The sequence below is a fragment of the Alosa pseudoharengus genome, unplaced genomic scaffold (genome assembly GCF_046254945.1).
Source record: "Alosa pseudoharengus isolate Yale_2024_CS ecotype anadromous, Long Island Sound unplaced genomic scaffold, YU_APseudo_1.1 YU_APseudo_1.1_scf_15, whole genome shotgun sequence".
Taxonomy (NCBI): Eukaryota; Metazoa; Chordata; class Actinopteri; order Clupeiformes; family Clupeidae; genus Alosa; species Alosa pseudoharengus.
Window position 1 is genome coordinate 18,423,037 of NW_027468620.1, and position 15,806 is coordinate 18,438,842.

The 15,806-nt window shown below is 45.8% G+C and overlaps 1 protein-coding gene across 1 annotated transcript in view; it reads right to left on the bottom strand.

Moving 5' to 3' along the window:
• The window catches only part of LOC143124782 (uncharacterized), a 32,073-nt gene extending 24,384 nt beyond the window's left edge, over nt 1-7,689 (bottom strand). Inside the window, exons 1-25 of the mRNA XM_076286486.1 lie at nt 7,617-7,689; nt 7,378-7,496; nt 7,112-7,279; nt 6,806-7,005; nt 6,557-6,669; nt 6,300-6,406; nt 5,977-6,153; nt 5,644-5,852; nt 5,418-5,515; nt 5,272-5,303; nt 5,132-5,153; nt 4,992-5,019; nt 4,821-4,905; nt 4,540-4,686; nt 4,241-4,449; nt 4,037-4,140; nt 3,798-3,916; nt 3,532-3,699; nt 3,226-3,425; nt 2,977-3,089; nt 2,720-2,826; nt 2,390-2,566; nt 1,993-2,198; nt 1,053-1,150; nt 740-858 (exon numbers count right to left, since the gene is read on the bottom strand). Coding sequence (XP_076142601.1) covers nt 740-858; nt 1,053-1,150; nt 1,993-2,198; nt 2,390-2,566; nt 2,720-2,826; nt 2,977-3,089; nt 3,226-3,425; nt 3,532-3,699; nt 3,798-3,916; nt 4,037-4,140; nt 4,241-4,449; nt 4,540-4,686; nt 4,821-4,905; nt 4,992-5,019; nt 5,132-5,153; nt 5,272-5,303; nt 5,418-5,515; nt 5,644-5,852; nt 5,977-6,153; nt 6,300-6,406; nt 6,557-6,669; nt 6,806-7,005; nt 7,112-7,279; nt 7,378-7,496; nt 7,617-7,689 — 3,198 coding nt within the window. The remainder of the gene's footprint in view (nt 1-739; nt 859-1,052; nt 1,151-1,992; nt 2,199-2,389; nt 2,567-2,719; nt 2,827-2,976; nt 3,090-3,225; nt 3,426-3,531; nt 3,700-3,797; nt 3,917-4,036; nt 4,141-4,240; nt 4,450-4,539; nt 4,687-4,820; nt 4,906-4,991; nt 5,020-5,131; nt 5,154-5,271; nt 5,304-5,417; nt 5,516-5,643; nt 5,853-5,976; nt 6,154-6,299; nt 6,407-6,556; nt 6,670-6,805; nt 7,006-7,111; nt 7,280-7,377; nt 7,497-7,616) is intronic.
• Between the last annotated feature and the right edge of the window lie 8,117 nt (nt 7,690-15,806).

Sequence of the window (15,806 nt, forward strand, 5' to 3'; positions counted from 1 at the left end):
GTAATGCATTTGCCAGGCTAGTCGATGACGCTGTTACGGTGAGGCTTCACATTATAGCACAAATAAAAGACGATAACTATCCAAAACAACTTGCGTGAAATAAGCAGACTACAGAAAATTCAGTTTTTCAATTAAACTGTTAAACTAATAAAGTTCATTTTCAAGGTATGTAACTGCTATATATGTGGAAATGCTTTTACAATTTGCATTAGGTCTGGTATAGAGCAAGTTTTACTGGAGAAATTACCATGCGTTAGTCATAGGTTGTAGTAAGCTAATGTTTAACTAAGTTAAGCTAACGGTGTGCTTCTAACTTAGCCACAAAAGGCTGATATTGCGTGCACAGAAATCATGATGGGGAAAAGAAAAACATTTTAATTATAACAAACAAATGATTTGGTTTGGTTTGTTCTTATAAGTAGAGTGTCAGGTCGAGTGCGGTGGCTGAGTTGAGGTGTGGGGCTATGTCGTCATCGTTTTGTTGTCCACATGGCAAAAGTTAACCGGCGGATTAAAAATCTTCTCTGGAACCCGATATAAAAAAAGATCGGTTATGGCCTCCTAAAATGCCGGGGTCGTGTGGATGCAAGGCCTAACCGATAAAAAATGGTTTAAAAAAAAAAATGTGTTGTGTGGATGGGGCCTTTAAATGTCTTTTCAAATTTAAGTTTCAAACTTAAACATGCTGTAGCTGAAATACTTCAGGTATATTTAGTGTTACAAATAATTATTCATTTACCCCATTAAAATCGCTCTTCAGCAACAATAAGTCTGTATATGGGGCAAAAATACTGAACTGCCCAAAGTTTTTAAGGATCCAATCCTTGTCACTGCCAACAGACTGGACACAGGACAGACCTGTGGACACATTAAAAGAGAATTACATATATGGACAGGCTTGTTTTATTCATACCATAACACACTCACTCACACACACAAACACACGCACACACACACACACACACACACACACACACACACACACACACACAAACACACACACACACACACACACACGCACACACACACACACACAATATGACAGCAGTCACCTGTTGATTGGCCCATCATGTATTGTTTGTTGAAGCTGAAGATGTTTTCTGACTGTACAACTGACAGCTGAGCAAAAACACTGTTAAATCCTTTCACTCTGCAAAGCAATCAAAAGATGTGTGAGCTTACAACACAGCTCCAGCCCTCTCATACAGTATACATTGTATTTATACTTACCACACACATATATGCACATACATCCTATATGTTAAACTTGCAGAGGAAACAATTAAACTCAAAAGACATCCTTTCCACTTATGCTATTCCTTAAAGAGAAACTTGGCAAGATTTCCCCCTCTGCTGGAGAAATTGTGCATTATGCTATTTCAAACTGTGGAAAAGGGTAACGATAAAGCACATGGATTTGTTTACAAGCTAGCAAAACGGTCTCTTTCCGGGACGGTAGTGTCAATGTTGCAAGGTTGGTTTTCCGCCTGGGGACGCTAGGGGCAGTTGGAAAAGTCACCATTTTCACCGGAACAGGTCATTTAACCATCCAAATGATTTTTAAACGGGTTTATTACGTTGAAAAAGTTGCCCTTTCCTTAAAGCAACGCTATGCAGCAATTACACTTTGCAACCACTTTTTGCGGTCATGCAACACGTTTTGATATCATCTTCAAATTCATTTTGATATATGGTCATGAGAAAGACATGCCTTTCCCACCAGCCATCCAGGACATTCAAAATATATTTCACAGAAGAACACTGATGACTATATTGCCAAAAGACACGCGTTAGTATGTTAGAACGTTTCTAGCAGTGGCAACAAATCTGGTGGTGTTTGCAAGATTTTTCAACACTTTGTAGTGTTGCTTTAATATCTATGCTAATTGTGATGGATGTTTCAGTTGGGGTTTAAACATTTACATTATACAGAACATTCATTGTAATGTCCATCACAGAGTAAATATTACAGTAATAGAGAGGCAGGCTCACATTTCACGGTAGGAGTCACAGCTGATGTTTGTTGGAATTACGGCAAGGCCCGTAGGATCGATGCTGGGTAGGAAAAGAACAAGATAGTTCTGGAACCACAGAGCGAAATTCTCTGGACTGAAGTAGTGGAACTTGGGAGCAAGTCCAGTCAGGGTCAGGTTTAAAACAATGTCCCGCACACCTGTAGGGATGGCTGTCAAGTTTTTCTGAAAACACAAAATTAGGAATGAGGGGTTAATAGATACAGGTTTGAGTAAAATAGTTTTCACCAAATAATGTTGATGTAGAAAATGGACAAATTAGAAAAAAGCAATGTATACGGTAGAATATAGGATGCCTTTTGGTAGAATGTGTAAAGCACAAACAAAGCCACATGAATGCTTCCACCAGGGCTCACCTCAACTGCAATGTTATTGACTGAAGTGAAAAAACCTGTGAGTTGACTCTCATCATTAGACTCTAGCAGGCTAGTAACAATATTCCCAACGAGAGATTCATCCTGGGTTGCACCATTGCTGGAGTCCAGTATGAACTCTGCTTTCTGCCCTGCGGTGAAAGATGAGATCACTGATGCCTGAAGAAAAAAAAGAAAAAAAGATTGCACCACAAAAAAGATTGCACAACAATTTCTCATCTGACTGTTAAAAAACTGAGACTCACACATACCTAAAACTTGTGAGAAGAAAGGAGGATGAGAATTTGAAAGTACAAATAAGGTGTCTCTTACTCCTGTAATGTTCAGCTCCTTCAAAGCAGAGTAGTCTACTTCTTTGGCGAAAGGACCCAGGTTGACCTCTAGCCATTGGGCATCATTCTGGATGTCAAGTCTGCAGGCTACAAAATAAACCAAACCTTGGTCAAAGCCTGAGGTAAGTGCTACCATTTCTGGAATTTTGAGCAAGACTAAGAAAATGGCAAGCTCCAACAAGGCTCGGGAAACCTTTCGTCAAAACCCAGGTTAAGTACGATAGTGTGGTCAAATACCTATCTCGCTGAACGTGGCGGAAAATTGCTTGAGGTGTTGGACGAGGACGTTGGCGATTCCTTTTCTTCTGGTCAGCGGCATCTTTTCGAAGACGATGCCCATTCCTTTCACACTACGAGAGAAGAATTGTTCACATATCAAAAGTTAGGAAGCTTGCTAGCCCACATCAGGCATTTCTACTGCCGTGGCAACTGGCATCATTCAGGTCTGGTGATGTAGAGCCATCAGAGAGATTGCACCGTGCTTACATGACTTGGTAGTTGGTGCAGTTTGCCTGTGCAGTTGTTTGAGTGAGCATCACTGTAGTGAAACTGGGGAGGATAGGAATGAGTTTCACTTGGAACCAGGAGATCCAGGCTGATACATCAAAGTGCAAGAAATTGACACTGATGACTTGGAAGGTGCTGTTCATGACAAAGTCTCTCACGGGAGGGGCAATATCTGGAATCTGTGGAAACAGGACATACAGTACATCAGCGCTCATATCCCTTATGAAGCGCACCAGTGTGGTGTGCTGGAAATCTTTGTCGTCTTAACTTGATGGTGTGAATTACCTCAGGAGCCGCGCTCAGCGTCGTCAGAAACGCGTCAACATTTTCGAGAGCATCTCCCACCAACAGGACTTGAAAGATGGCCGTGATTTTGGTGGTGTCATTCAGTGCTCCGGACGTCAGAGTCAGCTGCGCTGCCTGGGATGGTGTCAGCAGTTCCAGAGACTCAAACTGCAATGGGCAACGCAAAAGCAGTTAGAGCCCTGCTGGGCCGGGAAGCTAACAGGATATTTTGTGTGCACAATCAGGAAAAAGTACAAGCCACTTACGCTGGAGAAGTTGACATTGAGTTTTTGTAGATCTTCCAGAGGCGCATACACCGAAAATTGGCCAAAGTTCGTCTGAAGCCAGTCTTTGCTGCCCATGGTGCCAGTAATGCAGCCAGGATCTGAAACAAATGCAGCAAAGAAAGACTATAGCCACGCAGGTTCTCTGACTGTTGAGAGACATTACCATGTCAAGTATGAACCTTTTGTCAAAGCCTAGAAGTCTTTTCCCAAGCACAAACCTGATGAGTCTCCTCTTGATAGGAACGGATACAGGAAGCGAGTGAAGATGGCTTTCTTTTGCTCCTCATTCATGGCTGTTGACCGGTTGCTGAGAGCTGCCACCCTGAATGGAGAAAGACAGAAGAATACATAAGATCACCTTGCTCGTGAGGAACATTGAAGCGGCGTTAAGTATTGAGTGTCTGTAGAGTGTCTGTACGTACACAGCCTGGAAGGTCTCACAACTGAAACTCTGGTTGGTTAGGCATGTCAGGAACTTTGGGGTCACAGATGGTAAAAATGGCCCCAGCCTGATGTTAAACCACTGGCTGATGAATGCTTTGTCTTTCAACTGTGCTTCAGTTAAGTTGTTGAGTTTGACTTCTCGTATCACTTCGAGGACCGTGGGCACGGACAGAGTGAGGTTTTGGACCTGTAAAGGGGGGGGGGGGGGGGACATTGTTCATGTCTACGTCCGCTTATGATGCTGAAGAGTTGGGTAAGACTGGAGAACCACACCTACCTTGCCAGAATATTGGAGAAGGGCTTCATCAAGGATGCCGGCCACTTTGACAAAGAAGGCCTTCCAGGTTTCTTTGGGATAACTGTTGCTGTTGGGAAGCTTGCACTCCAGCAGTGTGGCCAAGCCGTCCGCAGATAGAGATTCCAGCTTAAGGAAGACAAGAAAAGTGTGATTAATGACAACGGGACCAAGCCTAACTTTAGCTGTTGGATGCCAAAACACCAAATGATGCCTGCCAGCACTTCCGAAAGCATTTGCCGGCAATGTCCGTGTACGCCTACCGAGGAGCATGCGAGGTCTCCCATGCTGAAATTGCAAAGCGTCCCAGTGGAGTTCACAGAGGCCAGGAGATCCTGCTCTGAGATGCTGTGTGTCACAATGGAAAACAAGTTACTGACATGTCTGACACAGACTACTTCAAAACTTGACTATGCCTCTAATGGTTCACTCACCTGCTGGCGTTAGCACAAAGACTCTCCTCTGTAGAAGACAAGATTCACATAAAGAAAGATTTTAGGGACCAAACCAATTTTAAGACAAATACATGTTTCTTTGAAAAGACAAATACTAGGCACCCTGGAGAGGGACTTACCATCCACCACGGTCTCTGCGCACTGGAGGAGAGAAAAACATAACTCAGCTGAATCATTGAAATAACAAGGTACTTGGAAATACATTAAGTCAATGTGAGGGCATGTTTTGCAGTGTGATTTTGCTTTAGAGGCTACTTACCACGTCCACTGGAGGTGGTGGTGGTGTACAGCCTGTATGAGGAGACAAAAAGGGCAACGCTTAGAGGAGAGCAGGCCACAGTCATACCAAGAAGGAATCACATACTCTACACATAAGCATCACATCACCAGTTGTGCATCTCGTACCTGGAGGCAACCTCTGTTCCAGGTAGTCTCTGCTTGACTGGAGGTCTGCTGAGACACCCGGTGGGAGCGTTTTCAAAGATTCGTCAAAAGCCCCGATTCTAAGTCAAAGGAAATGTCATATGCATCAGCTCGAGATTGCAAATTTTGTCATTTGCCTAATTTAAACTTTACCCTGGTGTTAGGACCTCTGCTGAAATTGAAAAAAAAAGAGGTATGAGTGTCTCACATGGCTTTGAGAGAGTCGCAGCTGATGTTCATGGGGATGACGTTCAGACTCGCAGGACGGATGCTGACCAGCAGAACAGCCAGATTGACTTGGAACCACAAGGTGAAGTCGCTGGGTTGGAAGGTGGGGAATCTGGGAGCCAGGGCCGTCAGTGTCAGGTTGAGCATGGTGTCTCTCACAGCAGTGTTTGTAATGTAGGTGATGTTTTGCTAAAAGGCAAAAAGACAAATGAGTTAGGCATGAGGCCAGACACAGACCTATATTGGTTGCCACTGTGGATCCAGGTGCGTTTTGGGCAGTGGTCGAGTTTGACCTTTATTGCTACACCCTCACCTGTATTGTGAAAATGACAAAAGTCTGGAAGAAGTCGTCGAGTTGCTCAACTTCTGGAGATGCTGTTACGCTGACAAAGACTTCCTTCAAGACAGTCACATTCTCCAGAGCACCGGTGCTGGGATCCAGAACCAGCTCAGCTTTCTGCTCTGGTGAAAGCAAATCCAAAGTTGCCAGCTGTGGAAGCAAAATAGTTATTGGTGAAAAAAAGTTCATGCAAGTGCCCGCAGCTAAATCTTGAAATGGCAAAAAGCACTTTCTTTAATGGTGCGGCGTGCGCTGTGGACAGGAAAGTTGTAGAGTACAAATAAGGTGTTTCTTACTCCTGTAATGTTCAGCTCCTTCAAAGCAGAGTAGTCTACTTCTTTGGCGAAAGGACCCAGGTTGACCTCTAGCCATTGGGCATCATTCTGGATGTCAAGTCTGCAGGCTACAAAATAAACCAAACCTTGGTCAAAGCCTGAGGTAAGTGTTACCATTTCTGGAATTTTGAGCAAGACTAAGAAAATGGCAAGCTCTAACAAGGCTCGGGAAACCTTTCGTCAAAACCCAGGTTAAGTACGATAGTGTGGTCAAATACCTATCTCGCTGAACGTGGCGGAAAATTGCTTGAGGTGTTGGACGAGGACGTTGGCGATTCCTTTTCTTCTGGTCAGCGGCATCTTTTCGAAGACGATGCCCATTCCTCTCACACTACGAGAGAAGAATTGTTCACATATCAAAAGTTAGGAAGCTTGCTAGCCCACATCAGGCATTTCTACTGCCGTGGCAACTGGCATCATTCAGGTCTGGTGATGTAGAGCCATCAGAGAGATTGCACCGTGCTTACATGACATGGTAGTTGGTGCAGTTTGCCTGTGCAGTTGTTTGAGTGAGCATCACTGTAGTGAAACTGGGGAGGATAGGAATGAGTTTCACTTGGAACCAGGAGATCCAGGCTGATACATCAAAGTGCAAGAAATTGACACTGATGACTTGGAAGGTGCTGTTCATGACAAAGTCTCTCACGGGAGGGGCAATATCTGGAATCTGTGGAAACAGGACATACAGTACATCAGCGCTCATATCCCTTATGAAGCGCACCAGTGTGGTGTGCTGGAAATCTTTGTCGTCTTAACTTGATGGTGTGAATTACCTCAGGAGCCGCGCTCAGCGTCGTCAGAAACGCGTCAACATTTTCGAGAGCATCTCCCACCAACAGGACTTGAAAGATGGCCGTGATTTTGGTGGTGTCATTCAGTGCTCCGGACGTCAGGGTCAGCTGCGCTGCCTGGGATGGTGTCAGCAGTTCCAGAGACTCAAACTGCAATGGGCAACGCAAAAGCAGTTAGAGGCCTGCTGGGCCGGGAAGCTAACAGGATATTTTGTGTGCACAATCAGGAAAAAGTACAAGCCACTTACGCTGGAGAAGTTGACATTGAGTTTTTGTAGATCTTCCAGAGGCGCATACACCGAAAATTGGCCAAAGTTCGTCTGAAGCCAGTCTTTGCTGCCATTGGTGCCAGTAATGCAGCCAGGATCTGAAACAAATGCAGCAAAGAAAGACTATAGCCACGCAGATTGTCTGACTGTTGAGAGACATTACCATGTCAAGTATGAACCTTTTGTCAAAGCCTAGAAGTCTTTTCCCAAGCACAAACCTGATGAGTCTCCTCTTGATAGGAACGGATACAGGAAGCGAGTGAAAATGGCTTTCTTTTGCTCCTCATTCATGGCTGTTGACCGGTTGCTGAGAGCTGCCACCCTGAATGGAGAAAGACAGAAGAATACATAAGATCACCTTGCTCGTGAGGAACATTGAAGCGGCGTTAAGTATTGAGTGTCTGTAGAGTGTCTGTACGTACACAGCCTGGAAGGTCTCACAACTGAAACTCTGGTTGGTTAGGCATGTCAGGAACTTTGGGGTCACAGATGGTAAAAATGGCCCCAGTCTGATGTTAAACCACTGGCTGATGAATGCTTTGTCTTTCAGCTGCGCTTCAGTTAAGTTGTTGAGTTTGACTTCTCGTATCACTTCGAGGACCGTGGGCACGGACAGAGTGAGGTTTTGGACCTGTAAAGGGGGGGGGGGGGACATTGTTCATGTCTACGTCCGCTTATGATGCTGAAGAGTTGGGTAAGACTGGAGAACCACACCTACCTTGCCAGAATATTGGAGAAGGGCTTTATCAAGGATGCCGGCCACTTTGACAAAGAAGGCCTTCCAGGTTTCTTTGGGATAACTGTTGCTGTTGGGAAGCTTGCACTCCAGCAGTGTGGCCAAGCCGTCCGCAGATAGAGATTCCAGCTTAAGGAAGACAAGAAAAGTGTGATTAATGACAACGGGCCCAAGCCTAACTTTAGCTTTTGGATGCCAAAACACCAAATGATGCCTGCCAGCACTTCCGAAAGCATTTGCCGGCAAGGTCCGTGTACGCCTACCGAGGAGCATGCGAGGTCTCCCATGCTGAAATTGCAAAGCGTCCCAGTGGAATTCACAGAGGCCAGGAGATCCTGCTCTGAGATGCTGTGTGTCACAATGGAAAACACGTTACTGACATGTCTGACACAGACTACTTCAAAACTTGACTATGCCTCTAATGGTTTACTCACCTGCTGGCGTTAGCACAAAGACTCTCCTCTGTAGAAGACAAGATTCACATGAAGAAAGATTTTAGGGACCAAACCAATTTTAAGACAAATACATGTTTCTTTGAAAAGACAAATACTAGGCACCCTGGAGAGGGACTTACCATCCACCACGGTCTCTGCGCACTGGAGGAGAGAAAAACATAACTCAGCTGAATCATTGAAATAACAAGGTACTTGGAAATACATTAAGTCAATGTGAGGGCATGTTTTGCAGTGTGATTTTGCTTTAGAGGCTACTTACCACGTCCACTGGAGGTGGTGGTGGTGTACAGCCTGTATGAGGAGACAAAAAGGGCAAAGCTTAGAGGAGAGCAGGCCACAGTCATACCAAGAAGGAATCACATACTCTACACATAAGCATCACATCACCAGTTGTGCATCTCGTACCTGGAGGCAACCTCTGTTCCAGGTAGTCTCTGCTTGACTGGAGGTCTGCTGAGACACCCGGTGGGAGCGTTTTCAAAGATTCGTCAAAAGCCCCGATTCTAAGTCAAAGGAAATGTCATATGCATCAGCTCGAGATTGCAAATTTTGTCATTTGCCTAATTTAAACTTTACCCTGGTGATAGGACCTCTGCTGAAATTGAAAAAAAAGAGGTATGAGTGTCTCACATGGCTTTGAGAGAGTCGCAGCTGATGTTCATGGGGATGACGTTCAGACTCGCAGGACGGATGCTGACCAGCAGAACAGCCAGATTGACTTGGAACCACAAGGTGAAGTCGCTGGGTTGGAAGGTGGGGAATCTGGGAGCCAGGGCCGTCAGTGTCAGGTTGAGCATGGTGTCTCTCACAGCAGTGTTTGTAATGTAGGTGATGTTTTGCTAAAAGGCAAAAAGACAAATGAGTTAGGCATGAGGCCAGACACAGACCTATATTGGTTGCCACTGTGGATCCAGGTGCGTTTTGGGCAGTGGTCGAGTTTGACCTTTATTGCTACACCCTCACCTGTATTGTGAAAATGACAAAAGTCTGGAAGAAGTCGTCGAGTTGCTCAACTTCTGGAGATGCTGTTACGCTGACAAAGACTTCCTTCAAGACAGTCACATTCTCCAGAGCACCGGTGCTGGGATCCAGAACCAGCTCAGCTTTCTGCTCTGGTGAAAGCAAATCCAAAGTTGCCAGCTGTGGAAGCAAAATAATTATTGGTGAAAAAAAGTTCATGCAAGTGCCCGCAGCTAAATCTTGAAATGGCAAAAAGCACTTTCTTTAATGGTGCGGCATGCGCTGTGGACAGGAAAGTTGTAGAATACAAATAAGGTGTTTCTTACTCCTGTAATGTTCAGCTCCTTCAAAGCAGAGTAGTCTACTTCTTTGGCGAAAGGACCCAGGTTGACCTCTAGCCATTGGGCATCATTCTGGATGTCAAGTCTGCAGGCTACAAAATAAACCAAACCTTGGTCAAAGCCTGAGGTAAGTGTTACCATTTCTGGAATTTTGAGCAAGACTAAGAAAATGGCAAGCTCTAACAAGGCTCGGGAAACCTTTCGTCAAAACCCAGGTTAAGTACGATAGTGTGGTCAAATACCTATCTCGCTGAACGTGGCGGAAAATTGCTTGAGGTGTTGGACGAGGACGTTGGCGATTCCTTTTCTTCTGGTCAGCGGCATCTTTTCGAAGACGATGCCCATTCCTCTCACACTACGAGAGAAGAATTGTTCACATATCAAAAGTTAGGAAGCTTGCTAGCCCACATCAGGCATTTCTACTGCCGTGGCAACTGGCATCATTCAGGTCTGGTGATGTAGAGCCATCAGAGAGATTGCACCGTGCTTACATGACATGGTAGTTGGTGCAGTTTGCCTGTGCAGTTGTTTGAGTGAGCATCACTGTAGTGAAACTGGGGAGGATAGGAATGAGTTTCACTTGGAACCAGGAGATCCAGGCTGATACATCAAAGTGCAAGAAATTGACACTGATGACTTGGAAGGTGCTGTTCATGACAAAGTCTCTCACGGGAGGGGCAATATCTGGAATCTGTGGAAACAGGACATACAGTACATCAGCGCTCATATCCCTTATGAAGCGCACCAGTGTGGTGTGCTGGAAATCTTTGTCGTCTTAACTTGATGGTGTGAATTACCTCAGGAGCCGCGCTCAGCGTCGTCAGAAACGCGTCAACATTTTCGAGAGCATCTCCCACCAACAGGACTTGAAAGATGGCCGTGATTTTGGTGGTGTCATTCAGTGCTCCGGACGTCAGGGTCAGCTGCGCTGCCTGGGATGGTGTCAGCAGTTCCAGAGACTCAAACTGCAATGGGCAACGCAAAAGCAGTTAGAGGCCTGCTGGGCCGGGAAGCTAACAGGATATTTTGTGTGCACAATCAGGAAAAAGTACAAGCCACTTACGCTGGAGAAGTTGACATTGAGTTTTTGTAGATCTTCCAGAGGCGCATACACCGAAAATTGGCCAAAGTTCGTCTGAAGCCAGTCTTTGCTGCCATTGGTGCCAGTAATGCAGCCAGGATCTGAAACAAATGCAGCAAAGAAAGACTATAGCCACGCAGATTGTCTGACTGTTGAGAGACATTACCATGTCAAGTATGAACCTTTTGTCAAAGCCTAGAAGTCTTTTCCCAAGCACAAACCTGATGAGTCTCCTCTTGATAGGAACGGATACAGGAAGCGAGTGAAAATGGCTTTCTTTTGCTCCTCATTCATGGCTGTTGACCGGTTGCTGAGAGCTGCCACCCTGAATGGAGAAAGACAGAAGAATACATAAGATCACCTTGCTCGTGAGGAACATTGAAGCGGCGTTAAGTATTGAGTGTCTGTAGAGTGTCTGTACGTACACAGCCTGGAAGGTCTCACAACTGAAACTCTGGTTGGTTAGGCATGTCAGGAACTTTGGGGTCACAGATGGTAAAAATGGCCCCAGTCTGATGTTAAACCACTGGCTGATGAATGCTTTGTCTTTCAGCTGCGCTTCAGTTAAGTTGTTGAGTTTGACTTCTCGTATCACTTCGAGGACCGTGGGCACGGACAGAGTGAGGTTTTGGACCTGTAAAGGGGGGGGGGGGGGACATTGTTCATGTCTACGTCCGCTTATGATGCTGAAGAGTTGGGTAAGACTGGAGAACCACACCTACCTTGCCAGAATATTGGAGAAGGGCTTTATCAAGGATGCCGGCCACTTTGACAAAGAAGGCCTTCCAGGTTTCTTTGGGATAACTGTTGCTGTTGGGAAGCTTGCACTCCAGCAGTGTGGCCAAGCCGTCCGCAGATAGAGATTCCAGCTTAAGGAAGACAAGAAAAGTGTGATTAATGACAACGGGCCCAAGCCTAACTTTAGCTGTTGGATGCCAAAACACCAAATGATGCCTGCCAGCACTTCCGAAAGCATTTGCCGGCAAGGTCCGTGTACGCCTACCGAGGAGCATGCGAGGTCTCCCATGCTGAAATTGCAAAGCGTCCCAGTGGAATTCACAGAGGCCAGGAGATCCTGCTCTGAGATGCTGTGTGTCACAATGGAAAACACGTTACTGACATGTCTGACACAGACTACTTCAAAACTTGACTATGCCTCTAATGGTTTACTCACCTGCTGGCGTTAGCACAAAGACTCTCCTCTGTAGAAGACAAGATTCACATGAAGAAAGATTTTAGGGACCAAACCAATTTTAAGACAAATACATGTTTCTTTGAAAAGACAAATACTAGGCACCCTGGAGAGGGACTTACCATCCACCACGGTCTCTGCGCACTGGAGGAGAGAAAAACATAACTCAGCTGAATCATTGAAATAACAAGGTACTTGGAAATACATTAAGTCAATGTGAGGGCATGTTTTGCAGTGTGATTTTGCTTTAGAGGCTACTTACCACGTCCACTGGAGGTGGTGGTGGTGTACAGCCTGTATGAGGAGACAAAAAGGGCAAAGCTTAGAGGAGAGCAGGCCACAGTCATACCAAGAAGGAATCACATACTCTACACATAAGCATCACATCACCAGTTGTGCATCTCGTACCTGGAGGCAACCTCTGTTCCAGGTAGTCTCTGCTTGACTGGAGGTCTGCTGAGACACCCGGTGGGAGCGTTTTCAAAGATTCGTCAAAAGCCCCGATTCTAAGTCAAAGGAAATGTCATATGCATCAGCTCGAGATTGCAAATTTTGTCATTTGCCTAATTTAAACTTTACCCTGGTGATAGGACCTCTGCTGAAATTGAAAAAAAAGAGGTATGAGTGTCTCACATGGCTTTGAGAGAGTCGCAGCTGATGTTCATGGGGATGACGTTCAGACTCGCAGGACGGATGCTGACCAGCAGAACAGCCAGATTGACTTGGAACCACAAGGTGAAGTCGCTGGGTTGGAAGGTGGGGAATCTGGGAGCCAGGGCCGTCAGTGTCAGGTTGAGCATGGTGTCTCTCACAGCAGTGTTTGTAATGTAGGTGATGTTTTGCTAAAAGGCAAAAAGACAAATGAGTTAGGCATGAGGCCAGACACAGACCTATATTGGTTGCCACTGTGGATCCAGGTGCGTTTTGGGCAGTGGTCGAGTTTGACCTTTATTGCTACACCCTCACCTGTATTGTGAAAATGACAAAAGTCTGGAAGAAGTCGTCGAGTTGCTCAACTTCTGGAGATGCTGTTACGCTGACAAAGACTTCCTTCAAGACAGTCACATTCTCCAGAGCACCGGTGCTGGGATCCAGAACCAGCTCAGCTTTCTGCTCTGGTGAAAGCAAATCCAAAGTTGCCAGCTGTGGAAGCAAAATAATTATTGGTGAAAAAAAGTTCATGCAAGTGCCCGCAGCTAAATCTTGAAATGGCAAAAAGCACTTTCTTTAATGGTGCGGCATGCGCTGTGGACAGGAAAGTTGTAGAATACAAATAAGGTGTTTCTTACTCCTGTAATGTTCAGCTCCTTCAAAGCAGAGTAGTCTACTTCTTTGGCGAAAGGACCCAGGTTGACCTCTAGCCATTGGGCATCATTCTGGATGTCAAGTCTGCAGGCTACAAAATAAACCAAACCTTGGTCAAAGCCTGAGGTAAGTGTTACCATTTCTGGAATTTTGAGCAAGACTAAGAAAATGGCAAGCTCTAACAAGGCTCGGGAAACCTTTCGTCAAAACCCAGGTTAAGTACGATAGTGTGGTCAAATACCTATCTCGCTGAACGTGGTGGAAAATTGCTTGAGGTGTTGGACGAGGACGTTGGCGATTCCTTTTCTTCTGGTCAGCGGCATCTTTTCGAAGACGATGCCCATTCCTCTCACACTACGAGAGAAGAATTGTTCACATATCAAAAGTTAGGAAGCTTGCTAGCCCACATCAGGCATTTCTACTGCCGTGGCAACTGGCATCATTCAGGTCTGGTGATGTAGAGCCATCAGAGAGATTGCACCGTGCTTACATGACATGGTAGTTGGTGCAGTTTGCCTGTGCAGTTGTTTGAGTGAGCATCACTGTAGTGAAACTGGGGAGGATAGGAATGAGTTTCACTTGGAACCAGGAGATCCAGGCTGATACATCAAAGTGCAAGAAATTGACACTGATGACTTGGAAGGTGCTGTTCATGACAAAGTCTCTCACGGGAGGGGCAATATCTGGAATCTGTGGAAACAGGACATACAGTACATCAGCGCTCATATCCCTTATGAAGCGCACCAGTGTGGTGTGCTGGAAATCTTTGTCGTCTTAACTTGATGGTGTGAATTACCTCAGGAGCCGCGCTCAGCGTCGTCAGAAACGCGTCAACATTTTCGAGAGCATCTCCCACCAACAGGACTTGAAAGATGGCCGTGATTTTGGTGGTGTCATTCAGTGCTCCGGACGTCAGGGTCAGCTGCGCTGCCTGGGATGGTGTCAGCAGTTCCAGAGACTCAAACTGCAATGGGCAACGCAAAAGCAGTTAGAGGCCTGCTGGGCCGGGAAGCTAACAGGATATTTTGTGTGCACAATCAGGAAAAAGTACAAGCCACTTACGCTGGAGAAGTTGACATTGAGTTTTTGTAGATCTTCCAGAGGCGCATACACCGAAAATTGGCCAAAGTTCGTCTGAAGCCAGTCTTTGCTGCCATTGGTGCCAGTAATGCAGCCAGGATCTGAAACAAATGCAGCAAAGAAAGACTATAGCCACGCAGATTGTCTGACTGTTGAGAGACATTACCATGTCAAGTATGAACCTTTTGTCAAAGCCTAGAAGTCTTTTCCCAAGCACAAACCTGATGAGTCTCCTCTTGATAGGAACGGATACAGGAAGCGAGTGAAAATGGCTTTCTTTTGCTCCTCATTCATGGCTGTTGACCGGTTGCTGAGAGCTGCCACCCTGAATGGAGAAAGACAGAAGAATACATAAGATCACCTTGCTCGTGAGGAACATTGAAGCGGCGTTAAGTATTGAGTGTCTGTAGAGTGTCTGTACGTACACAGCCTGGAAGGTCTCACAACTGAAACTCTGGTTGGTTAGGCATGTCAGGAACTTTGGGGTCACAGATGGTAAAAATGGCCCCAGTCTGATGTTAAACCACTGGCTGATGAATGCTTTGTCTTTCAGCTGCGCTTCAGTTAAGTTGTTGAGTTTGACTTCTCGTATCACTTCGAGGACCGTGGGCACGGACAGAGTGAGGTTTTGGACCTGTAAAGGGGGGGGGGGGGACATTGTTCATGTCTACGTCCGCTTATGATGCTGAAGAGTTGGGTAAGACTGGAGAACCACACCTACCTTGCCAGAATATTGGAGAAGGGCTTTATCAAGGATGCCGGCCACTTTGACAAAGAAGGCCTTCCAGGTTTCTTTGGGATAACTGTTGCTGTTGGGAAGCTTGCACTCCAGCAGTGTGGCCAAGCCGTCCGCAGATAGAGATTCCAGCTTAAGGAAGACAAGAAAAGTGTGATTAATGACAACGGGCCCAAGCCTAACTTTAGCTTTTGGATGCCAAAACACCAAATGATGCCTGCCAGCACTTCCGAAAGCATTTGCCGGCAAGGTCCGTGTACGCCTACCGAGGAGCATGCGAGGTCTCCCATGCTGAAATTGCAAAGCGTCCCAGTGGAATTCACAGAGGCCAGGAGATCCTGCTCTGAGATGCTGTGTGTCACAATGGAAAACACGTTACTGACATGTCTGACACAGACTACTTCAAAACTTGACTATGCCTCTAATGGTTTACTCACCTGCTGGCGTTAGCACAAAGACTCTCCTCTGTAGAAGACAAGATTCACATGAAGAAAGATTTTAGGGACCAAACCAATTTTAAGA